Source organism: Papio anubis, chromosome 6, assembly GCF_008728515.1.
Source record: "Papio anubis isolate 15944 chromosome 6, Panubis1.0, whole genome shotgun sequence".
Taxonomy (NCBI): domain Eukaryota; kingdom Metazoa; phylum Chordata; class Mammalia; order Primates; family Cercopithecidae; genus Papio; species Papio anubis.
In genome coordinates, this window is record NC_044981.1 from 103,039,014 (window position 1) to 103,064,683 (window position 25,670).

Consider the following 25,670-nt stretch of genomic DNA (forward strand, 5'->3'; position numbering starts at 1 on the left):
CTGGAGTGCAGTGGCGCGATCTCTGCTCACTACAACCTCCACCTCCCAGGTTCAAGCGATTCTCCTGCCTCAGCCTTCCGAGGAGCTGAGATTAGAGGCGCCCACCACCACCCCCAGCTAATTCCTGTATTTTAGTGGAGACAGGGTTTCACCGTGTCGGTCAGGCTGGCTGGGAACTCCTGACCTCAGGTGATCCACCCATCTTGGCCTCCCAAAGTGCTGGGATTACAGGTGTGAGCCACAGCACCCAGCCTCCTACCCCTTTATTCCTACATCTTTATTTGTTCATCTGTCTCTTAATGTGCTTTCACATTCCGCTTTGTAGTACAATTATTTATGAACTTCTCTATAACCTCTAGTTAGATTTTAATTTCCTAAGGATTCCTCCCACTCACTCCACAAACATTGACTGAGCACCTTCTCTGTACCAGGTGCTGGGTGAAGTGTTTGGTGAAAAATACAAATGTGATCCTCTCATGACAGGGGTTATAATCATTGACTCCTCCATGGCTCAGAGTACATATACAGTCATGTGCCGCCTAAGGACGGTGGTCCCATAAGATGATAATGATTCTAGTTCCTATTACCTGGTGATTTCTGCTACAATTTCCTATAGTATTCAGTACAGTAATATGCTGTACAGGTTTGTAACCTAAAAGCAATAGGCTATGCCACACTGCCTAGGTGTATAGTAGACTATACCATCTAGGTTTGTGCAAGTACAACCTATGATTTTCACACAACATCGAAATCACCTAAGGATGCATTTCCCAGAATGTATCCCATTGAGTGATGCATGACTGTGTTTATAAATATGGGCTTGATAAATGTGAGATGAATCAATATACTCTGTAGACACAGTCTAGGTAACTTATACAAAAGCCCGTGTGTGTAATCTTTACTTGTATTTTAAGGCTGGAAAAAAGTCAAGGCTCTGAACAATGAAGCAGCTTTCCTACAGAATTCTAGTTAGAAGTTGAGAAGCCTTCACTTGATTTCCCTTCTTTAGATCTCAGGGCACAGTGGCTTTCTGCTGTCTCTGTCTCCTTCCTCTTTCTAATGTGCCTGAGACGTGCATGCTGCTCCATTAGCACTGAGGAAAATACAGCATCGCATTTCTGCGTCTGTCCTAAACACATAATGGTTTGGCTGAGAACTGGATTGACTTTGAGATTTTCCCTGCCTCTTCCTTGTGGGACCTGGAAGGGTCCCATAAGGTGGTTTGGCACGGGGCATTTTTCTGGGAATCTGTTAATGCGCCCTGGAGCCATCTGAATGCTGATCCATGCTTATTAAAGATGATTTCACTCCATTTAAAGACATCTGCACTCAACATGGGGACGAGGAATCACGGAAATCACACTGCCTTTGGATCCCGCCCCATCAGAACATCGGCGTTAATCAGGGTGATAATAGATGCTCTGATTACAAAGGCTGGAAGTCTTCAGTGCCAAGAATAATTTTAGAGTGATCAGAGCAGAGGTCAAATCTAATTTCCTGCATTTGACAGGAAGGGGAGGAAAACCCAGACCAATTAACAGGATCATTCACAGGAACCTACAGTCCTTTGAGCTAGGTCAGGGACCTCCAAAAACAGTGTTGAAGGGCTGAGCCAGGTGGCTGGTTTGTCGTTAAGGAGGAGGCTCTCGGGGCAATTGCTGTGGAAGGAAAGAGATAACTGAGACGGCAAAGTGGGCTCTGTTCCTGGTACCTGGTGCTTGCTGTGGGCACTTTTCACTTTTCCAGGATGGAGCGGAGGCAGCAGGGGCCTGGCTCGGGCGTGTTTCTTAGGGGACCTTTTAGTCATACAAGACAGAGGGCAGCAGGCAGCCTAAGTCACACCTTGGGAGCTGCTCCTGATCCAAAGCACATAGATTTGCTTTAGAAAGGAAGACAAATGGAACTTTCCAGTGGCAGGTTTGCAGAGCCTCACAGTGGTCTGTGCTCACAAAAATGATAAATACACTAGCCACTCCCTCTCTAGCTATGGTGAAGGTGTCAGGAAGACAGACGGGTGGAGCCTGCTGCAGCTGGGGCAGGCAGATGTGATAGGTCAACAGTAAGACATGATGGATGTGGAAAAGTCTTGCTCCTAAGCAGACAGAGCATGCTAAGAAGTACTGGCCAGACAACTTGGTGAGCAGGCAGAGTTCTCTAACCAGGAGGACATTATGCTTGGTCTTGTCATTCCCTGGAGGCTGCCAGAGGCATGTGAAAAGTGAAACTCAGTTATGAATGGATTAAATGTGCTTGTTTCTAAAGCTGAACTCACCTTTACCAGAGCTAGGATGACTATGAGTCAGTGTTTCAAAGCAATCCCGATTTTCACAGCACAGGTACTTGCATACTCTCTGTGAATCTCCCTCTGCCTTACACATGCCCGTGAGCACATCCATACGTACGTAATTTCCTTTCACTCATTCATAACTCAGGAGAAACTCTTTAGCTAACGACAGAGTCATGTGGAGGAGCGGAATGAGCAGTGAGCTGGGAGTCAGAAATCCCTGCCACCCACCAGCCATGTGATCAACCCTCTGCTTCTCTGCTGTAAAATAAAAGGGCTTGATCTCTAAGCCCCTGCCAGCCCCTTATGATGCTGTGTAACCCCTCCCACCTCAGGCTGTTCACACGAAGGGAGTCACCTCCTCCCACAGCTGAAGGCTGCATGAGTGTGTCCACATGCAAAACACAAGTGCAGCCATGGCCAGGCGTCCTGTCCCTCCCGGGCTCTGATCATTCTCTACGGACCTCATTGTCTTCATCTATAAGTTGTGAATATTATTTTTTGCTTCTTAAGAATATTTTAAGAATCAAGAGAATGTGGCTCAGGGCTGGAGCCTGACCTTAAGAATCTCAAAGACAGGAAGGTCATTGTCTCTGACAGGGACCCCTGCGTCCTCAGGCTGCCTGTGAGCTGCCCAGGCCCTCTTGGTTTCTGGCAGCTGCAGCTGGGTTGGGAGGGCCGGGGTTGGTGAGGGGCAGGGGAGGGGGATCTGTTCTCAGCATCTCCAAGTGACCTGCTCCCGCTAGACGCTTCCTTTCTAGATACAATGCTATATCAAATGTGTGAGGTGCCCAGGCTAGCCCACAATTATGGCAAAATTACGTGGCTTGAAACAGTGCTGTTTTTCATTATTTCTATCTGTTGCCCAGGCTGGAGTGTAGTAGGGTGATCTCGGCTCACTGCAACCTCTGCCTCCCAGGTCCAAGTGATTCTCCTGCCTCAGCCTCCCAAGTAGCTGGGATTATAGGCAAGCGCCACTCACTCTATCTAGAATTTTCAAGATGCCATGAGGTGAGAGAGATGAGAGGGAAGAGAGCCCACCCAATCCTTAGAGTTTAATCAGATTTTTCTTTTAATGATTTGAGACCAGCTGGCCTGCCTGTGTGAGGAGGGAGCATGTCTCTAGAAACAAGGAGAGACTGTGGGCTTGAAGCCAAGCTGAGCTGAGCTAGATTCCTTCTTGGCCACCAGAAGACACTGTGACCTCCTGGCAAGCACTGTGACCTTTGCTGGGAAGCCTCCAGCTACCCCTCCTCCCCACTGATCCTCCCTGGTTGTCTTTCCTCCTGCTTATTCCAGCCAGCTCCACTGTCCCTTCTCTGGGAAGCCGTTCCTGACTCCTAAGGGTAGGCTCAGCCCCTAACTCCCCATCTGATTCTCCCACAGCATCCACACTTTTCCCTGACAGCAACCATCACAACTGTAATGACATGTGTGTACTAATTTGTTGACATTTGTCTCCCTGGAGTTGCAAACCCTCAGAGAACAGGGCCGGTGTCCGTCTTATTCACAGCTGTCCTCAGATGTGAGAAGAGCCCCTGGCACACTGTGCCCAGGAAGTCTCTGCTGGCTGGGACCAACCAAACCCTGAATCTTAGTTGCCTCCTCTATAAAACACCTTGCTGAGCTGTTGCAAGGATTAAATGGCAAAATGTTGTAAAGCATTAAACAGGATTACTCATTAGGTCGTTACTGTTCTTCTTATGATGATGATGTCATTCCATAAGTGGTCAGTAGATTTGTTTTCCTAAATCCCAGGGCCACCAGCTCGCTCCTCTGTTCAGAAATGCCTGGTTTACAGTTACTGCAGAGCAAAGTCCCATCTGCTTGACATGGATCCCAAACTTCCCAGCATGGTTTCCCTGGTGTCCCTGCACAAACCCTTTTTTTTTTTTTTTTTTTTTTTTTTAGATGAAGTCTCGCTCTGTCACCCAGGCTGGAGTGCGGTGGCGTGATCTCGGCTCATTGCAACCTCCACCTCCCGGGTTCAAGTGATTCTCGAGCCTCAGCCTCCCGAGTAGCTGGGATTACCTTCATGTGACACCACACTCAGCTAATTTTTGTATTTTTAGTCGGGACAGTTTTCACCATGTTGACCGGGTTGGTCTTGAACTCCTGACCTCAGACGATCCTCCCACCTCTGCCTCCCAAAGTGCTGGGATTACAGGTGTGAGCCACTGCACCCAGCCCCTGCACAAACTCTTTAATTAATCAGCTCTCGCCATGCTTTTGTCCACTTCACCTCCTCACATAGAATGCTGTTTTCATTCTTCTTTTTCTAGCTAAATGGTCTCCATCCCTCACCCAATGCCAGGCCCTATCAAATAAAAATCCAACCACAGGAAGCATTTGGGTTGTAATAGCAATATCAGATTGACTTCATTTCTTGATTCTGAATCTTGGACCTAGTTGTGGTTGGGAATTCTACAGTGTGTCTTGTTAAATGCCCAAGTCAGGAAGCTTTTGTTATCCAAAACCTCTTTATAGCTCTTGGTGATTATATCTTGGATGAGAGACAAGGAAGAGCTCTCAAACTTTCACCAGAGTGTCAGCAGACACCAGGAAAATGTGCCCTGTGAACATATCCCCTCGGAGCCCACTGGCAGCGGAGACAGATGTGATAGATCACAACTGCAGGGAGCTAAAGGTAAGTACCGCCAGAGAGAGAAGGCCGAGGAGTTTGTCATGTCATCAGTACCCACCCTTCTGCCTGCAGCCCCATGCAGTTTCTGGCTTCTGTGGTTTTAAACCATTTTGATTAGTACCACGGGGAAAAGGCCATTTCTAAGTCTCTTCCATGGTTTATGACTTGGAGCAAACTCTCTTAAAGAGGTATGGTTTTTTGGTGACAACTGCTTTTACTTGGGATGGAACTTCAGAGCAATATTGAACAGTCATTTGGGTGGGACGGTGGGGTGTGGGGGGGATCCACAATGGGCACCAGGCTGACAGCTAGGTGAGAAATGGGTGAGGACGCTGGTGGTTTCTCTCCCACTTTAACATCCTGCCACTCAAGTCAGCACGGTTTTTATCTCCATCGTTTCCAAACATTTTTAGCTGTACAAATTTTGTTTAAGCAAAGCACATATAGAACCCCACCCTGCAAATGTGAAAAGGCCCTGCTTCAAGAGAGGGAGGGCACCTGGAATCCTGTCTGCTCTTGTTCCATCTTCTCCATCTCTTAGAACCTTGAAAGTCATCAGGCACGATTTGAAAACCCCTGGGGTTGTTTTGAAAGACACAAGCTTTGAAGACCATTGAAGTCAGATGCTGGCTCAGCACTTGATTTCCCTTCTCTTGAACCTCTTTTTCTTTTCCTTTAAATCAAAAATACCAATATCTTTTTATAAATATTAAATCCTAAACATATAACTTATAATAAACCATGAACAATGTGTGGAAAGTGTCTGGCCCCCTTGAGTGTAGGTGTTCAATAAATTACAGTTTGATACAGGCCTCAAACAAGCCCCCTTTGCTGGGGCTGTGGGGGGTTCAAATATGAATAAGAGACTTCACAAAGCTGAGGGTCTGTTCCCTTCTCTAGGACGCGTTAGAGTAAGAACTATAGATGAGGAAACAAAGTGCCGAGGGAGGGAAAAGGAGGGAGGGAGCATTTCTGATCCGACTTCCCATTGCCTACTCGGCGTTATTTTGCACTTCTTCCTCTGTAATAGCAGCCCTAATTTCCATCTGGAATCACAGTTGCTGGGAATGAAAACCACATTTCCCAGCATCCCTTGCAGCAAGTGGCCATGTGACTAAATTTTGGTCAATGAAATGTAAGCAGAAATGGAAACCTCTTTCAGAGACACTGGTGCTTATCCTTCCTTCCATCTTCTCCCCACTCACTTCCTCTGTCTCACTGCTGAGAATGTGCCTGTCTGACTGGTTGTTTCTGGTACCTGCAGTTGTATTTAGCACCCTGAAGAAGGCACTGGTTAAAAGGAATCCTTGGGGGAATTAAAGTGTTAATAGATGTACAAAGGATGAATAATTTCATTTTTCTTCAATGTATCACAAAGCCTCAACAGTGAACTTTAACTGATACATCATGTAGCAGGTTTTCTCCAAAGAGGTTAGGTGGCTTTGTGATTTTAAACATCCCACAGTCCCATGGTGGGGGTCCTGCTGATTATGGACAACTGGATTTCAGGGTCTCAGGCAAAGTTCCCTCTAATATTTCTTTTTTTTTTTTTTTTTTTGAGACAGAGTCTAGCTCTGTTATCCAGGCTAAAGTGCAGTGGTACAATCTCTGCTCACTACAACCTCCATCTCCCAGGTTCAAGTGATTCTCTTGCCTCAGCCTCCGAAGTAGCTGGTATTACAGGCAGGCACCACCACGCCCGGCTCATTTTTGTATATTTAGTAGAGACGGGGTTTCACCATGTTGGTCAGGCTGGTCTCGAACTCCTGACCTCAAGTGATCCGCCCACCTTGGCCTCCCAAAGTGGTGGGATTACAGGCATGAGCCACCATGCCTGGCTGGTTCTAATACCTCTAAGTTATTAAAAAGACAGCCAGTATTCAGGGTACAGTTATTGATGTTCTTGGGATGAAAGGCAGCAGGCACTGGTGGACTCTGTTTCTCTGATCTCATCCCAGACCCTGAGAGGCAGAAGGGCCTGAGCTAGGGGGCCTCTCCTGGGGTGTAACTAGGCTCCAGCAGAGAGGGCCTTCTCAGAGCTAGAGCCTGAGGAAGGGTCTGGGCTTCCCCCCAGCCAGCTGTCTGGCAAGATTACTCAGACTGTCAGGGCCTGATTCCAGGATGATATGAGTTAGCTCTGTGTCCCCATCCAAATCTCACCTTGAATTGCAATAATCCCCATGTGTCAAGGATGGAGCCAGGTGGAGATAGTTGAATCACGGTGTCGGTTTCCCCCATACTGTTCCTGTGGTAGTGAGTAAGTCTCATGACATCTGATAGTCTTATAAAGGGGAGTTCCCCTGCACAAGCCCTCTTACCTGTCACCATGTAAGACTTGACTTTGCTCCTCCTTGCCTTCTGCCATGATTGTGAGGCCTCCCCAGCCATGTGGAACTATGAGTCCATTAAACCTCTTTCCTTTACAAATTACCCAGTCTCAGGTATGTCTTTATTAGCAGCATGAGAACAGACTGATACACAGGAGAACAAAGGGCTGGGATGGGGATGAAAGTAAAGGACAGGAGGACATCCTAGGGCTCAACTGGAAGGAGGCATGAGGGGCTGGGGAAGGGAACTATGCTGAGGCCATCTGAAGAGCCCTGGATTCCTTGGCCCTGGGTCACCAGTTGGACTGAACAGGGCAGACTGTTGTCGAGTAAGTGATAGAAGTTCTCTCCAACCACATCATGCCTCCCTCTTACTGCTGGAAATCCTGCATGTAAGACATAGGACTGAAATTGTACCAACGTGCGTGGGAGAGAGTAAATATCTCCTTTTTAAAAAGTGGGACACTCTGGGATTATGAGTCAATTCAATCAGCATGGTGTCCTGTGATCACCACCCTGAGAAAAGGGGAATTGGGCTGAGGAGAAGAGGATGAGAGAAAGAGACATTTAAATGCCAGAGGGACATAAGGATGAGTGTTTTGACAAGACAAGGGGACACCATGAGGGCACAGACATGATGCATGTTTATTGAACACCTACCACATGCCAGATATTATGCTAACACTGGGGACAAACCTATGAAATCAAGGCTGCCCCTGGTTTACTTTACAGTGTTGGTTTGTGCCAGATCATGTCCCTTTCTCTTGTTCTTAGGAATCAGATGGAACAATGTTGCTCTCCTTTGGAAAACAGGGCTCTGCTCACTTAATCTGCCTGGCTTATGGTCCTGTGTGATAGTGTTGGAAAGTAGCCTGCAGGGCATCTCTACATTTGGCAAGAGCTGCCGTGGAGACAGAATCTGTGCTCTACCCCTCAACAGCTCTCCAGCAAGGGACCCCTTCTCACCTCTCCATCCTTGGCCAGGGGAAGCTGGTCAGGGCCATGCTCATCTGGGTTGGATGAGGCTCTTGGAAGGGAATGTGTGGAGGGTCTTGAATCATACAAAATGGCTCATGTGTGCGGCTTGTTGGGGTCACTGGTGGAAGGGTCCTGGGTTCAGGGGAGAAATGTGGCTTGCCACAGAAGACAGAGCCTGCCCACTGAGGTGCCCACAGGGTGGCAAGATGAAGACTCCCAGACTCCTTGGCCTGGGGCCTTCTTTCTTCAGCAGTTCTCAGCTGTGGAGCTGATGGGCTGTGATCTGTTAAGGGATGTGTTAAAAAGATCTATGCCGTAACTACTAGCATTTATTGAGCTCTTATTACAACCTAGTCCTCATACTAAATGCATGTATGAACTCATTTAATCCTCCCAACAATCCCATGAGGCAGGTGCTGCCATTATTATTGTTGCAATTTTATAGGTGAGAAAACCAAAGCACAGGTAAGTTAAGACTTGCAAAAGGTAGGCAGGAAGCAGCAGATCCAGCATCTCAGCCCTGGCTGTCTGGCTGAAGTCCCAGTGATTATCTACTATATTCTATGGCCTTTATGCACTATCAAAATACTGAAGCTTGAAAATTATTTTTTAAAACATCAATCAGAAGGGCCTTCAAGCTATTACTTTAATCCTTTATCCCTCATAGTGCTTCTGTAGATTGCAGTCCAACAAGCTTTCTTTAGTGGACAAGACAGACGTGGCATTACAACCAGCATTGGGGGAATTCTGCCTACCTCTGCTTCTAACCACGTATTTGTATCCTGAAAGTGACACCTGCTATGCAAGAGACAATTCTTTACCAAGGTCTGGTTCTCCTTTTTCCTGGGCAGAGCTAACCTACAGCTCCCAGAGTCCCTTATAGTTAAGTGTGGCAAAATGACCAGCTTTTGCCAATGAGATGCGAGTGGAAGTAATGAGCATCACTCTCAGACTGCAGGGAAGCGCCTGTGCCTTCTCCATCCCTTCTTTCCCTTTCTAGTCCCCAAATGCATCGGGCCTGAAGGCTGTAGAGGGTGGCAGAGCCACAAAATAGATGGAGCCTGTGTCCCTAAATTGAGATGCATCCATGAATCAGGAACATTTGCCTTTGGCTCTTGAACAAAAATTTCTATGGTATTTGAGCCTGTGTACATTTTGGAGTCTATGTATCCTGTGGCCTAGCCTACCCTAATACATGGTTTTCTTTGCTTATCAAAGGTTGAGTTTGGCTGTTTTTGAGAACCTCAAGAATCCATGAAAGGGCCTGTGGAAATGTCTGATCTCCCAGCAGTCCTGTGTTTAAACAGCCACACTCCCCGTTCCCCAGGTGCTGTGCTCCCCGCGTGAGGGCAAGGGATGTTGTGTCAGCGGGAATCTGATGCATGCATTACATTACCACATCTGTTTCCTTCAAGAGAGGTTGCATTTCTCTTGGGACTGGAGGCTGCGGGCCTCAGCCCAGGTGCCGAGGGGCCACCAGAAGACATGGGGCTGGTGCGGGGACCACCAGCTGTGGCAGCAGGACCTCCCCCAAGGTGGCTGTCTCCAGAGTTCTGCCTCTTGCAGTACAGCGAGGAGGAGGGGGGCAAGGAGCCCCTGTGGTTAAAGGTGGAGGCGGAGGGGTCCATACCGTAGCGGTTCATGCCCACAGGGTTCACCAGGTACTCTTCAGTGGTGACTGTCTTGGCTAAGCAAGAAGACAGTACAGAGAAGCAGATATCAGAGAGCAGTTCAGGAAGCTACCAGACCATCCGTCTTGGCAAACCCTGCCCTGCCAACACAGTCCCCAGTATGTGTGAGGATGGAGAGAGGAGAAATTAATCCCACAACATAATTCCAAATAGCATACCTATCAGCAGGCTGAGAGCTGCCTCGCCCACAGGGGCATATTGTATTAGGAATTAGGAGGTGTGCTCCTCCATGCTTAGAGGAAAATTGATATTTTGGCCATTGATGACTTAAGAATAAGCCCAAATCGGGCCAGGTATGGTGGCTCCCACCTGTAATCCCTAAACTTTGGGAGGCCGAGGCAGGTGGATCACCTGAGGTTAGGAGTTCAAGACCAGTCTGGCCAACATGATGAAACTCTGCCTCTATTAAAAATACAAAAAATTAGCCAGATGTGGTGGCAGGCACCTGTAATCCCAGCTACTTGGGAGGCTGAGGCAGGAGAATCGCTTGAACCTGGGAGGCGGAGCTTGCAGAGCAAAACTCCACCTCAAAAAAAGAAAAAAGAAAAGAATAAGCCCAGATCAAAGACCTTCTTCCACAGTGGCTCTGCCCTCACAGTCTCTGCTGGCTTCTCAGAATCTCCCTGTACTCCCCGCTCTTGCTCGCCCACCAGCACAGCCCCCCTCACCTGGCGCAGGACTCCTGGGAGAGATCAAGCAAGAGTCACAATGTTCCAGAGTCAGGAGAGACGACTGTGTGGCCTGGGTGGTGGCCCAGGTACCACGGTGCTTTCTCCCCACACCTTTAGTCCTGATACACATGAGGGCGGCTGTCTTCCTCCACGGCTAACAAGCAGCGATGCAAGTGTCGATCTGGACAGCCCCTCAATCCTCCCCAAGCCCTTCACAGGAGTGCTAAAGAGCCAAGCTAGAGTGCAGCGGGGGAGAGGACTTAGAAAGTCTGCCAACCTCATCATCAGTGCCTCTTAGGTAAACCAGGACTTACCGTTTTTTTTTTTTTTTTTTTTTTGTGAGATGGAGTTTCAATCAATCAGTCTGTCACCCAGGCTGGAGTGCAGTGGTGCGATCTCAGCTCACTGTAACCACCACCTCTCGGGTTTAAGTGATTTTCCTGCTTCAGACTCCCAAGAGTAGCTGGAACCACCATGCCCGGCTAATTTTTATATTTTTAGTAGAGACGGGGTTTCACCATTTTGGCCAGGCTGGTCTCGAACTCCTGACCTCAAGTGATCCATCTGCCTCGGCCTCCCAAAGTGCTGGGATTACAGTCCTATACTTTTAAATCTCATCACTGAGCCTGTTGAACTCCCTGTGAGCTATACCTGTGGCCGAATGGTGGGTTTTTTGTTTGTTTTATTATTTTTACACGGAGTTTTTTTTTGGGGGGTGGGGGAAGTCCAGAGAAATTATGGTGATAGAAAGAAGGAAACTATTCTAGTCCCTCCCACCAGGACAAGATCATGTCTACCTATCCCCAGCAATAATTATCTGTATATTAGACACCATCAAAACAGATCTTGGTATGCCCAAAGAAAATGCAATCAGCAACAAAACAAAACAAAACAACAGCAACAAAAACCAATGGATCCTCCATGATTGGCAATGAAAAACAAACTTGAGGCCACAAGATCAGATGCCTTCTCCATGCATGGATTCTTCCATAATGTAGGTATTGAAGATTAAGACTTGATTTTATTAGGGGAGCTAGCAGATCTTCTCCTAGTTGGGGATGGATGTGGAGCTTGACTGGAAATAAAAGTCTTTGCAGATGGGATACAGCTAAAGTAGTGGTTAGAGGTAAATTTAGAGCTGTAAATTCTTCTGTTAAAGGAAGAAAGATCTCAAATGAATAGCCTAATTTATCATAAGACACTGGAAAAAAAAACTTAAAGCAAAGAAGGAAATAAAGATTTGAGCAAAAATTAATTCAATAGAGAATTTTTAAAAACAATAGAAGAAATCAATAAAACCAAAAGCTCGTTCTTTGGAAAAAGAATCCACAAAATTGCAAGGCTTTAGCTAGATTGACAAAAAATAAAAATAAAAAATAAAGAAGGAAAGAGAGAGGATTCAAATTACTAGAATCATAAATGAAAACCTGAAATTACTACCAATCTTACAGAAATTGAAAAAGATTAAGAAATACAGATGGATGCTCTTTGCTTACAATAGGGTTATATCCCAACAAATTTATCATAAGTTAAAAATATCATAAGTTGAAAATGCATTTAGCATACCTAATCTACCACACATTATAGCTTAGCCTAGCTGACCTCAAACATGCTCAGAACACTTACATTAGCCCACAGTTGGACAAAATCATCTAACACAAAGCCAATTTTACGATAAAGTATTGAATATCTCATGTAATTTACTGAATACTTACTGAAAGTGAAAAACAGAATTGTTGTATAGATACTTGAAGTATGGTTTTCACTGAATGTGTATCACTTTCACACCATCGTAAAGTGAAAAAATCATTAAGTCAAATCATCTTAAGTAGGGAACCATCTGTTCTATAAACAATTTTATGCCAGTAAATTAGATAACTTATATAAAATGAACAAACCACTAAAACTGACTCAAGAAGAAAAAGACAATCTGAGTAGACCTGTAAGAAGTAAAAGGATTGAATTAGTAATCAGAAAACTACCCACAAAGAAAGCCCAAGCCTGGATAACTTCATGGTTGAATTCTACCAAACATTTAAAGAAAAAATAATACTAATTCTTTACAAATTCTTCCAGAAAATAGAAGGGGGTGAAATACTTCACGACTTCTATGGCAAATACTTCTACGAAGACAGGATTACCCTTATACCAAAACCAGACAGACACATCATAAGAAAACTACAGACCAATATCTGTTATTCATATGAATGCAGAAATCCTCAACAAAAAACTGGCAAAACTGAACCCGGCAATGTATGAAAAGATATATACACCATGACCAATTAGGATTTATCCCAGGAATGCAAGCCTGATTTAACATTCAAAAATCAATTAATGTAATACACCATATGGATAGAATAATAAAACGGAGATCACACAATCATCTTAACAGATGCAGAAAACATTTGACAAAATCCAATACGCTTTTATGATAAAATCACTCAACCAACTAGGGATAGAAGGGAATTTCCTCAATCCGACAAAGGGCATCTGCAAAAAACCTATAGGTAACATCATGGCTAATGGTCAAAGACTGGATGCTGTCCCCCAAGATCAGGAACAAAAAGAGACGGTCCCTTCCAGCTACTTCTATTAACATTGTACTAGAGGTTCCAGCCAGTGCAGTTAGGTTAAGGAAAAGAAAAGCCATCTAGATTAGGAAGGAAGAAGTAAAACTATCTCTGATGTGTACGAAATCTTAAGGAATCCACTTAAAACACTGTTGGAACTAATAAATAGTTCAGCAAGGTTGAAGGATACAAGATCAATGTGCAAAAATCAATTGTATTTCTACACATTTGCAATTAACAATTAGAAAATAAAATTGAAAATAATTCCATTTATAATAGTATGAAAAAGAATAAAATAAAATACTAAGGAATAACTTTAATAAAAGTTCAAACAAACTCTGAAAACTACAAAACATTGTTGAAAGAAATTAAAGAAGATATAACTAAATGGGAAAAAAAAATCTCATGTTCATAGATCAGAAGGCTTATTTTCAGGGTGGCAATTCCCCTCAAATTGATCTACAGATTCAGCACAATCCCTGTCAGAATCTTCACTGATTTCTCTGTAGAAAATAACAAGCTAATTCCAGAACTCATATGGAATTGCAAGGGACACAGAATAGCCAAAGCCATCATGAAAAACAAAAACAAAGTAGAAGGCTCACACTTCCTGATTCCAAATTTAGTACAAAGCAACAATAATCAAGACAATGTGGGAGCTCATCATGTTAAATGAAATAAGCCAGGCACAGAAAGACAAATATCACATGTTCTCACTGATATGTGGGAGCTAAAAAAGTGGATCTCATGAAATAGGGAGTAGATTGGTGGTTACCAGAGGCCAGGAAGGGCAGAGGTCAGTGGGGATGAAGAGAAGTTGATTAAAGGTACAAATATATGGTTTTATAGAAGAAATAAGACCTAGAGTTTGAGAAATCACTTGAATGACTATAGTTTACAACAATCTATTAAACATTTCAAAATAGCTAGAAGAGAATAATTCAAATGGTTATACCATAAAGACAAATATTTAAGGCGATGGATGTCCCAGTACACTAATTTGATCTTTACAAATTATATGAATGTATCAAATGATCACATGTACCCTAAAATTACATACATCTATTATGCATTGATTTAAAAAATTGTTTTTAAAAAATAAAACCAATGCCATTGGAGAGGGAAAAAAGACAGTGTGGTTCTGGCATTTGGATAGGTATACAGATGAATGAAATGGAATTCAGAGTCCAGAAACAAATCCATGTGTATATGTTCAGCTGATTTCCACAAGTGTGCCAAGACCATTCAATGGAAGAAAGAAGTCTTTTCAGCAAATGGTGCTAGGACAACTGGATATCCACATGTAAAAGACTAAAGCAAAACCCTTACTCACACCATATATAAAAATTAACTCAAAATGAATAAAAAACATAAATTTAAGAGCAAAAACTATAAAACTGTTAGAAAGAAACATAGGGGGTAAATCTTTGTGACCTTGGATTTGGCAAAATATTCTTAGATTTGACACCAAAAGCACAAGCAATAAAATAATAAAATAAAATAAATTAGACTTCATCAAAATTAAAAACTTTTGCACTTTTGCACTGGGCACAGTGGATCATGCCTGTAATCCCAGCACTTTGGGAGGCAGAGGTGGGTGGATCACATGAAGAGTTCGACACCAGCTTGGCCAACATAGTGAAACCCCCTCTCTACTAAAAATACAAAAATTAGCTGGGCGTGGTGATGCGAGCCTGTAATCCCAGCTACTTGGGAGGCTGAGGCATGAGAATTGCTTGAACCTGGGGGGCAGAGGTTACAGTGAGCCAAGATCACACCACTGCACTCCAGCCTGGGCAGTGGAGCAAGACCCGGTCTCAAAACAAACAAACAAACAAACAAAAACACCATCAAGAAAGTGAAAAGACAACTCACAAATTGGGGGAAAATACCTGAAAATTATATACTTGATCAGGGACTTGTATATCTTGTAAAAGGGACTAGACTTACACAACCAACCTGTATAAGGGACTAGACTGTATTAAGAATTATTCTAGCTTGGATGGGTGCGGTGGCTCATGCCTCTAATACCAGCACTTTGGGAGGCTGACGCAGGTGGATCATGAGGTCAGGAGATCGAGACCATCCTGGCTAACACGGTGAAACCCTGTCTCTACTAAAAATACAAAAAATTAGCTGGGCGTGGTGGTGGGCACCTGTAGTCCCAGCTACTCAGGAGGCTGAGGCAGGAGAATGGCATGAACCCGGGAGGCGGAGCTTGCAGTGAGCCGAGATGGCGCCACTGCACTCCAGCATGGGCGACAGAGCAAGACTTCGTCTCAAAAAAATTAAAAAAAGAAGAATTATTCTAGTTCAATAAAAAGTAAAAAGACAACCTGATTTTAAAATGAAGGACTTGAATAAACATTTCTTTAAAAAGATATACAAATGGCCAGTAGGCACATGAGTTGAATCAAATCGAAACCACAATGAGTCACCACTTCACACCCACTAGGAAGGTGATAATCAAAGAGTCAGATAAGAAGTGTTGGTGATACCCTAGAGAAATTAGAACCCCCACACTCTGCTGGTGGGAATAGAAAATGGTGCAACCACTTTGGGAAACAGCCTGGTACTTCCTCAAATGCTTAAAGTAGAATTATCGTAAGAACCAGCAATTATACTCCTAGGTATGTACTAAAAAGAAATGAAAACAAATGTCTACATAAAAATCTGTACATGAGTGTTTACAGCAGCACTATTCATAATAGCTAAAAAGTGGAAGAAACTCAAGTGGCTTTCAACGAATGAATTTTTAAAATGTGTTATATCCATACAACAAAATATTATTTGTGCATGAAAAGGAATGAAGTACTGATTGATACCTGTTACAGTGTGAGTGGTCCTTGAAATACTATGAGAAGTAAAAGAATCCAGCCACAAAAGACCACATCAAATGATTCTATTTATATAAAATGTCCAGGAAAGGCAAATCTGTACAGACAGAAAGTAGATTCATGGTTGCTTAGGGATTGGGGTTGGGGTATGGAGGTGGGTGACAGCTAAAGGGTATGTGGGAGGTTTCTTTGAGGTGATAAAAGTATTCTACAATTGACTGTGCTGATAGCTGCACATAGCTATATACTAAAAGTCACCAAATGGGACCTTAAATGGTGGATTGTATGATATACGAATTATATCTCAATAAAGATTTTTCTAAAAAAAGACATTTGCAGAAGTTCAGTGCTTTTCAGATGAGGCTATGAACATATTCTCAAGAATTATATGCAGTCAGGTGTAACAAACACCACATTGGCCACCAGGACACACATAACCTAAGCAGCCGAAGGGTATGCATGCCCTGTGCCGAATGCTGTGCTGCTAATGAAGTGCTGCGAGATGTCTTCAGGATGCTGGAATGCTACATCTTTGCCTTGATGGCCTCACTGCATCTCCTCCCTCTGGGTCAGAAGCCATCAGAAGGCAGATTCTAAAAAGGAGCTGGCTATGGAGCTATATACTAGGCTGCTTTCTGAATGGAGTGAGGGAAAGGAAAACTCACGTGTTCTGAGCATCGACTTTCTACTATCTACAGTCTAAAGCCAGCAAGCAGTGAGGCCGCCATTACATTCCTTTCTTTGGAAAGTTCTCATAGTCTGGGATACCAATCCTTTTTGTGTCCCACATGTCAGGTGCTTTGGTACATGTGAGGAAGCTACATGCAGTATCTGGCATGATGCCTGGAATAGAGGAAGTGCTTGATAAATATTTATTGAGTAAACATTTGAGCCAATGTTAGCTGTAAGGCTCCCGTTACACAGAAGACTCATTAAAATTGGTATTATAAAGAGCTTACATATAAATTCTTTATGTAGATTTGTGATAAACAATGAAAAAAGATTTAACAAAAACAGTATCCTGTTTATGAAACACTTTAAGTCTAAATTAAATATGTCTACATAGTTCTGATAGTCTAAGGTAGAGAATGCAGATAATTCACTGATTGGCACTATAGTTGGAAAATACAAATGCAGATGGCAGATCCCTTATTGGCAAAGTGTGGGAATGGGGAACAAGGGAACATGCACCGAATGGGTTTTAAAACTGCTGATGGTGGCCAGGCGCGGTGGCTCACACCTGTAATACCAGCACTTTGGGAGGCCAAGGTGGGCAGATCACCGGAGGTCGGGAGTTCGAGACCAGCCTGGCCAACAAGGTGAAAACCATCTCTACTAAAAATACAAAATTAGCTGAGTGTTGTGGTGGGCACCTGTAATCCCAGCTACTTGGGAGGCTGAGGCAGGAGAATCCCTTGAACCCAGGAGATGGAGGTTGCAGTGAGCCAAGATCACGCCACTGTACTTCAGCCTGGGCAACAAGAGCAAAACTCCATCTCAAAAATAAATAAATACATAAAAATAAATAAATAAACTACTGATGCCCATGGGTGAGACCAAAGGTAATAAAAGCTAACCTCTGGGCTATGATCCAAATGAATTAATCAGAAGGGAAAACAGGCTTTGGAGGGCATCAAGCAATACCTTCTACCCAGGCAAAGGATGTGCTGGTCGTTCCAAAGTCTGCCCAGGTGGACAACTGTCAAGACAAATCACCAAGCCCCAGATGTGGCTCTGCAAAGTGGCTGCGAGTGAACAGCACGTTCAGATGCACACACTGCAGTGGCTTCCAGAATTGATTAAATAGATCTGTTCAAACCCGATTGAAACTGCATTTTCCTCACTTTTCTATAGAGGGGTTTTCTGACACATCACGGCTAAGCGTAAAAGTGATGGATGCATTGATGGCCCTCATCATTCGGTGGCAGGAAGGAAAAGGACGTCCACAAGCACCCAGCCCAGCATTTCCCTAAATGTTAAATGCGTCCCACTGGCGGGACAGGGAACCACATGGATGTATTCACTTCGCAGGATTGCAGAAACTAACAAACCGGATGGTTTAAAACAACAGAAATGTATTCTGCCATAGTTTTGGAGTCTACCAGTCTGAAATCAAGGTGTCCACAGGACCCGGCTCCCTCTCAGGACTCTAGGGGAGAATCCCTCCTGGCCTCTCTCTAGCCTCCGCTGGTGGCCGACAATCTTTGGAGTTCCTTGGCTGGAGACACAGTGCTCCAGTCTCCACTGTGATGGAACACTGTGTCTGTGGCCACAGACTCCACTGTGGTGTTCTCCCTGTGTGTCACAATCTGTGTCCAGATTTCCTTCTTCTAAAGACACCAGTCATGGGATTAGAGCCCTAATTCAGTATGACTTCCCTTTAACTTGAGTACATCTGCAAAGATCCTATTTCCAAATAAGATCCCATTTCCAAAAAAGATTCCAGATACCTTAGAATTTGAACATATACAATTCAGCCTACAACAACCAGTAAATGTTTTTTTATTGTCATGTATTTCAGTGTACATCCACGACATACAATTAGCACATCAAACAACGATTTCACTGACACAGGATGATTGCTTAAGCTGACTAATGGCTAAGGTTAAAAGAGTTAATGTAAAGGAATATCTTGAGTAGACAGTTCTATAAGTGTTACTCAGACACAGTAGAAATTGTGAAGGTGGTAAATTAATATTTGGAATGCATTGAGCTAGCCCCAACCTATCCCTTCAGGCAGGGTGTTGTCTAGAAAAGAAACGACAGTAGATAACTGAGTCTCTTATTTGAAAGCTTCCCCAAAGAGATTTCACAATCTCTTTCAGAGTGAGGCCATTGTGCTATGAATCTCGTTGCCTAAAAGTTCCTCCTTACATCTAGCCTCAATCCCTCTTGCTTCAGTTAAAACACATGACTGCTGGACATACACTCTTTATACTATCCAACATGTTAGGTCATCCAACATGCAGGCAGATGAATTCTAGGTATGCAGAACTTCTAGGAGCTTAAGAATTCAGCTGAACTGTGACATATGTTTGTTACCTAAATCCAATATTTAAAGTTGGTAAAAAGAAAGGACCAAGTCTGTACTTGGAGAGGGAACCCCCACTTTTCAAGCGCTTTTGTGGCTGACTGGTGAGCAAACACGAGATGGGGCCAGCCAACCTGTTGGAGGATCTAACTCCCGCACACAGACTCCTGGCAGACCGCAGTCACAGGTGAAGGCACTCATGGTCTTTTCCTCCTGTGGTACAAAATCCTTTTCCACCTGAAAGAAGCTGTCTTGTTACCCTGGCACCACTCATCAACAAGAGGCTCCAACCCAGCCTATGTGAGGCCATTTAATTGCAGTGGAGAATGCCAGCTAAACAAAGCAAGGTAAATGAGTGACTTTTTACACACTTCTGTAACCCTCTGTGTCCAGCCAAGAGACTAATGTTGCCATTTATGAATAATTAAATCTTTTCCTCCAGAAAAAAAGAATAATCTGCCTTTTGCACAGTCACAAGAGCATGCTTAAATAGAAAGGAAAACGCACATGTGGCCCGATCAAAGAAATCTGCCACATTTTCAAGGTTTAGCGTCCTGGGAGCTTTCAGGACAGACTGATGGTCCTTTTTCACCATCTCTAAACCTGCTTGTGGACTATGGTTCCCTCCAGCCACTGTGCATAAAGCCTGCCTATTAGGGAGGCCAAAGAACACTCTAGAGGCGTGTAAAGCCAGTCAAGCCTCAAGGGATACCTGTTTGCATAAGAATCTGAACTGTGCCTAAGCCTTCCGGTTTAGGGAACAAAGCTTCAGGGTTCTGAGTCCAGGGTGTGTGGATTCCTCCCTGGCTCCCTGCCCACTGCTGAAGCCTGGGGTGGAGATGGGGTTGGGGAATGCCCCTGCATTCATGGCTTCCAGGACACTCCGGTGCAGCCCAATTCTGCTGCAGTCCTGGAGGGTCAGGTGTGAGCCCCTGGAATACAGAGAACCTCCAAAGAGAGAAGCAGAAAGAGAAAGAGGTGCAGGAGAACGCCATGAGCCAGAGAGAGAAAGAGAAAGTCCCAAAGCAGAGTGGCAGGGAGGGCGAACCAGACCTTGTGTATAAAACTACAGATGCTCCTGACCAAGCGTCAGCTCTCTCCTCACTTAGGACATAAGACCTAACTACTTACAGCCCAGCGGGCTCGGACTATTGCTTTTATTTTTAAAAATCAAACAGGCATTTCACTTGGATTCGCTAACCAAATGAAGTCCTGAAACACAACAATTCCACTATGTAAAATTATTCTCACATAATACCTGTTCAGGCAATAAGAACCAAAACATCTGCTCTTAGACACTATTCTTTGTCATTGCTAAACAGTTCTGTCTGTCCCTCTCTCTCTTTCTCATCCCCCACTTCCCACACCAGTCTTCCCAGCTGAGGGAGCAGCTGCAGAGTGAGTGCTTTCCACAATCAGCACGGCCACCTTCCTCCAGACTGGGAGCCCTGGCCTTGCTCAGGATCGATCGCCTGACCCCTTTGCAGGTCTGCCCAGCCCCGCCGGCCACACACACCCTGCCCAGGCTATGGTCAGTGTCCTGCGGGCTCTGCGTGTGAACGGTTTGGCTCAGCTTGCTGACAGAGACGGCAGCATCAGAGATCCCTAGCCCTGAAACCCAGACCGGAAAAGGCAGGAGTGCAGCTGGCAGATTTGTAGAGCTGTGGAGCAGCTACCCCTCTTTGCTTAACCAGATGCCATCACTTACAGAGTTCAGGAGAAGGAGACCTGCAAGGAGAGGGGCAGGAGGGAGAAGGCGCAGGAAGCAGTAGCAGGTGCTTGTGCCAGCTGCACCTCTTTTACTCAGAGCCCAGACACAGGTGCTTCCGTGCCTACCTTGGTGGTTGTGTCTCCGCCACCCGGCAGCCTCTCCCGCTCTCCTCTGGGGGACCCCCGGTTTCCAGCACGTGCTTGGTGCTGTGGGATGCAGAGGGGCCTTCTGCTGTGAATCTCTAAGGGACTTCCTGGTGACCGAAACCGAAGGCTTCCTCCCCTGCGTGCAGCCTTTCACTGAGGCTCCTGTGGAGGTTTGCAGATTTTCTTTTCTCAAACTCAGTCCCGCCCCTTGTTCTTGCAGATAAGGGAGTTTTCCCTTAGGGCCCTCTGTGGCCTCCTGGCCCAGCGTTTCTGGTTCAAAGGGCACAGGGCCGTACTACCTATGAGGCTGAGCATTCATTCGCTTCAATTAAATTTTCCATTAACTTGGTCTCTGGCCAGTATGGATTTTCTCTCTAAGGTTGTCTCTGCAGTTCAGATCACTCAGCCCTGAGAATCAACCTTATGACTCCCCTCTGGTCCATTTAAGTACATTTCTATTTTTTCCCCCCTAATGAGATGCGCAGCAAACAACCATCATTTTAACGCCTGACACCTGAACTTCTTTAATCCTCTCAGATGTTTCCGGTTTGCTTAAGACTTTGTTCTAAGCCTAGGCGTTGATTTCCTCCTTTGGAAATTTTGACCAAAGGCGTTTTTGACCAAAGTCATCTGTTTGGGATAACGAGTGCCCTTTCTGTGCTCTCGGGAGGAGAGCAGGTTCCATACCACCCTCCGTGTGATCTTGCAGCTTCGCCAAACCTCCACGCCAAGCTTATGAGAATTCCCGAGACCTGGGGGAGGTGAAGTGGGTGGGACTTCCTGTGGTCACGCTGTTTCCTCCACAGCCCCCACACTTTTTTTGGTCTTTTGTAGAACCTTGGGGAAATTAAAAGTGGTCCTTCATCAGGAAAATGCTGAAGTTCCTGGAATAGAGGACACCTTGTAAGTTTCCTTTCTAAATGGACAGCTCAACTTTGAGAGAGGTTCATAGCACTCCTAGCACTGCTCACTCTAGTGGAGCAAGTTGCTGTGCTGTGAGATGCTCTGCAAAGGGACCCATCTGGCAACAAACCAACAGCTCAAGGGAAACTGAGTCCTGCTGACAACCGTGTGAAAAAGCTGGAAAAGTGGATCCTACCCTAGTTGAGGTTTGAGATGCAGCCTTGTGAGAGATTCAGAACCAGAGGGTCTGTGGTCCAGGCTGCACCTGGCCCCCTGACCCACAGAAGCTGTGAGACCATAAATGTTATTTTAAGCCCGTAAGTGTTGGGGGTAATTTATTACACAGCAAAAGATGACTGATGTGGACAGAAAAAGGGAAGCTATTTCATTCCTCTTGATTCTGCATGTCCAGATTGGAAGTTGTCATTATTAACTCAGCAGTAGCTAGGATATATCTGGTACAGAATATCTGCCCACTTCTCTGCCAGGGAGTTTATGTTTGTTTGTTGCAGTTTTTTTAGCAAAGGATTTGTTGCTTATGAATGAAACCCAGAAAGCACCCACTATTAGGAGAGAGTTCATAAAGTTCATCTTAGAAGCCTACTGGTTTCCCAAGCTGCTTCAGCTCCTCTTGGCATGGTTTGCCATTCTAACCCTAGTTCTCATGCGTGGACAACAGATAATGGTGGGGTAGTCTGCAGATAGTAGTACCTTAGGGTCCGCCACGGGGGCTCAGGGTTGCGGTCCAGGGGAACAACCAAAAGGGGTCTCTAACACAACCAGTGTAGGTCCTGGAGGCCTCGAATGGCTGCATCTCACATACCCTGTCCCTTTGTTTCCACCAGTCCTTGTGCTTCCGCTGTTCTAGGTGTAAATCAGAGAACTTGGTTTCCAACCCCTTGGATCTACTTAGATGCCTGGCCCATCCCCCGGACCTACTCTTCTGTCAGAGGCAGGAGCCTCTTTGGACAGGTTCACCAGAAGCACAGAACATCTGCTGCAGTGGACACAGACACAACTGTTTGACAGAGAGGCCGGGAGACCCCCCACCATCTGGCCTGTTGTAATGGCTCACAGAGAATCGAGGAGTGGGGGTGCCACATGAAGGACTGTTCGCCTCTTGGAACACAGGAGATTTCCAGTAGATTTTGTCATTTGAAGAGAGGGCATAGGGTAGAGGTAGAGGTGTCTTTCAGAGGATTCCTGGGGTCAGCCTTCTAGGAAGAAGGAGTCCATTTGACCTCTTTTTTTCAGGCTCTTTTTCTCCTCCACACCCCCAAACAGTAGAAAGTCTATAAAGGGTTTACTGCCAGCATCATTCTGCTCCTCAAGTCTCAGGTGCTGGCATCTTTAATCCACAAAATAATTTGTGATTTAGGTAAGAAGAGTGTTCACTTCTTTTTGTTTGTTTGTTTGAATACAGTTACTTTCTACCAAAATTTTATCAAAGGGGTCAACATGACTCAATATTATAATAGTTCATATTGAGGATAACTTGGGCAATTAAAACAACTTAATTGGAACATTCATTCATTGGTTAATAGTTATTGCGTAAATAACTTCCTCAGTATCTACAGGACATGAAAGAGAACCTGAGCCTTACAATGCAAAGGGATCCAATCAATTGCTAGACATAGTAGAGAATCCATTTTAAATTCTATGAAATGCAGGCTTTTCTCTGGAGGCCCTTTCTTTAAAAAAGAGATTATATTGTTCCCTTTTAGTTCAATATTTTAAAATAGGTACAGATATCATAATTTAATGAAAGATGTCACTGAAAATATAATAAAGTTTTTCCTAAATGAACTTACATAGGCACACAGGGAGAATTAGGATGAGGAATCCTGCCCTGGAGAACACTCCTTATTCCATGGTGTTAGGGTTCTAGCTTGGCCTCTATGGCCCTGTCAGGAAAAATATGAAGGCTTTTGTATTTTCTACAAAACTTGTGGACGCTTTTTAGTTTGTTGTTGTTGTTTTTGAGAAGGAATCATGCTCTGTCACCTAGGCTGGAGTGCAGTGGCACGATCTTGGCTCACTGCAACCTCCACCTCCTGGGTTCAAGTGGTTCTCCTGCCTCAGCCTCCTGAGTAGCTGGGATTATAGGCATCCGCCACCACACCCGGCTAAGTTTTGTGTTTTTAGTAGAGACGGGGTTTCACCATGTTGGCCAGGCTAGTCTTGAACTCCTGGCCTCAAGCAATCCGCCCGCCTCGGCCTCCCAAAGTGCTGGGATTACAGGCATGAGCCACCGCACTCAGCCTCAACACTCTTTTTCAACCTTTTCATCAAAACGTTCTGCAAGTATTCTTAAGACCAGAGCTTGTCAATAGTTTATTCTCCTTCCAAATGACCCCCTTTCTAATGCTCAGCTTGAGAATGAGAGAACTCATTTGTTCATGTGGCCCTTGGTTGTGACAGAGCAAACACAGCTCCACAATGCTCCAGTCATGTGGCCTGCACTGGGACACAAGCAGGTGCAAAGGCATCTGCAGGAACTCACCTCCCTTCATTCCTTTCCTTTCTTTCTGTTTTTGTGGGAGGGGGGATTCCAGCTCTGTTTTTTTTTTTTTTTCCTTCATTTTTTTTATTGTGGTAAAATACATATCACATAAAATCTTGGCTGAACACAGTGGCTCACTCCTGTAATCCCAGCACTTTGAGAGGCTGAGGCAGGTGAATTGCTTGAGCTGAGGAGTTCAAGACCAGCCTGGCCAACATGGCAAAACCCCGTCTCTACTAAAAATACAAAAATTAGCCAGGTGCGGTGGTGGGTGCCTGTAATCCCAGCTACTTGGGAGGCTAAGGCAGGAGAATCACGTGAACCCTGGAGGTGGAGGTTGCAGTGAGCTGAGATCATGCCACTGTACACCAGCCTAGGTGACAGAACAAAACCTTGTCTCAAAAAAAAAAAAAAGAAAATTACCATCTTTACCATTTCTAAGCATATAGCTTAGTGATATTAAATACATTAAAATGTTGCATAACCATCACCAGCATCTATCTCCATAACTCGTCTTGTAAAACTGAAACTCTTTACCCACGAATCAAGAACTTCCCCTTTCTTTTCTTTTTCTACCATCATTCCACATACTAATTCAAACAACAGATCAAACTCTGACACTGTCTGGTGGAGTAGGCTACTTGTGTGGGTTTTGTAGAAATGAGGAAATTCTCCAGGCAGCTGGAATGATGGGCTCTGCCTGCCCCGTGGTTGTCATCCAGCCCCGATGTAGCCAGAGCACAAGGACATGGGGAAAACATCCCGAGTGGGAAAGGCAGGAAACCCAGGAGGAGAAGAGAATTGATCTTCCTAGAGTGTAGTTTCCTCCTTGATTTTGCTAAATGAGGGCTGGGGTTTGTTCTGTTCTTTCACATCTTTGCTAGAAGAAACACAGGTGTACCACAAGCCCCTTGTGGACATCTATTGTGTGCAGTCCGCCCTCTGAGCTGAGAAACAGGGACGCACACCCCACCCAGCCAGTGCTGGATAACAGGTCTTATGGACAGCAGGACTGGAGAGGAAAAGCAAAGGGCCAGGGATGAGAAGACCTGCTCTCAGTTTCCTCTCTGCTGCTATCTTGCTGTGTGTGTGGCTCTGAACAAGTGACCTGGGCCCTGTGCACCTCACTGCATTACAAACAGGGGAGCTCGGTACTATCTGCCAACTGACTAAATGGATGGGTCCATGTAATGAAACTCATGCCTCTTGATGAACCCTGTTCCCTTTTAAAAATAAATGATCTTTCATAAAGATAGATATTCTCTATATAGTTATTCTCTGTAATGTTATTCTATTAGATAAATGTGTGGTTGGGCAAGGAAGCAGGTTTGATTTCTCAATGCTGAGTGTATAGGTTCAACCGTAACGGAACAC

General features: G+C 44.9%; 1 protein-coding gene across 33 annotated transcripts in view; it reads right to left on the reverse strand.

The window, feature by feature from the left end:
- SCML4 (Scm polycomb group protein like 4) overlaps positions 1-25,670 on the reverse strand; it is a 120,169-nt gene that overhangs the window by 7,588 nt on the left and 86,911 nt on the right. For 10 of the 33 annotated variants that reach the window (XM_021937664.2, XM_021937679.2, XM_021937678.2 and 7 more), the window contains 3 exons: positions 20,870-21,052; positions 9,630-9,920; positions 8,222-8,516 (listed from right to left, as the gene is read on the reverse strand). In XM_021937664.2, the coding sequence (XP_021793356.1) occupies positions 8,222-8,516; positions 9,630-9,920; positions 20,870-21,052 (769 nt within the window). Of the gene's footprint in view, positions 1-5,365; positions 5,602-7,087; positions 7,174-7,342; positions 7,642-8,221; positions 8,517-9,629; positions 9,921-20,869; positions 21,053-25,670 lie in introns of those variants that run through there. The other 23 variants (XM_003897978.4, XM_003897977.5, XM_009205782.4 and 20 more) reach the window with 19 other exon arrangements.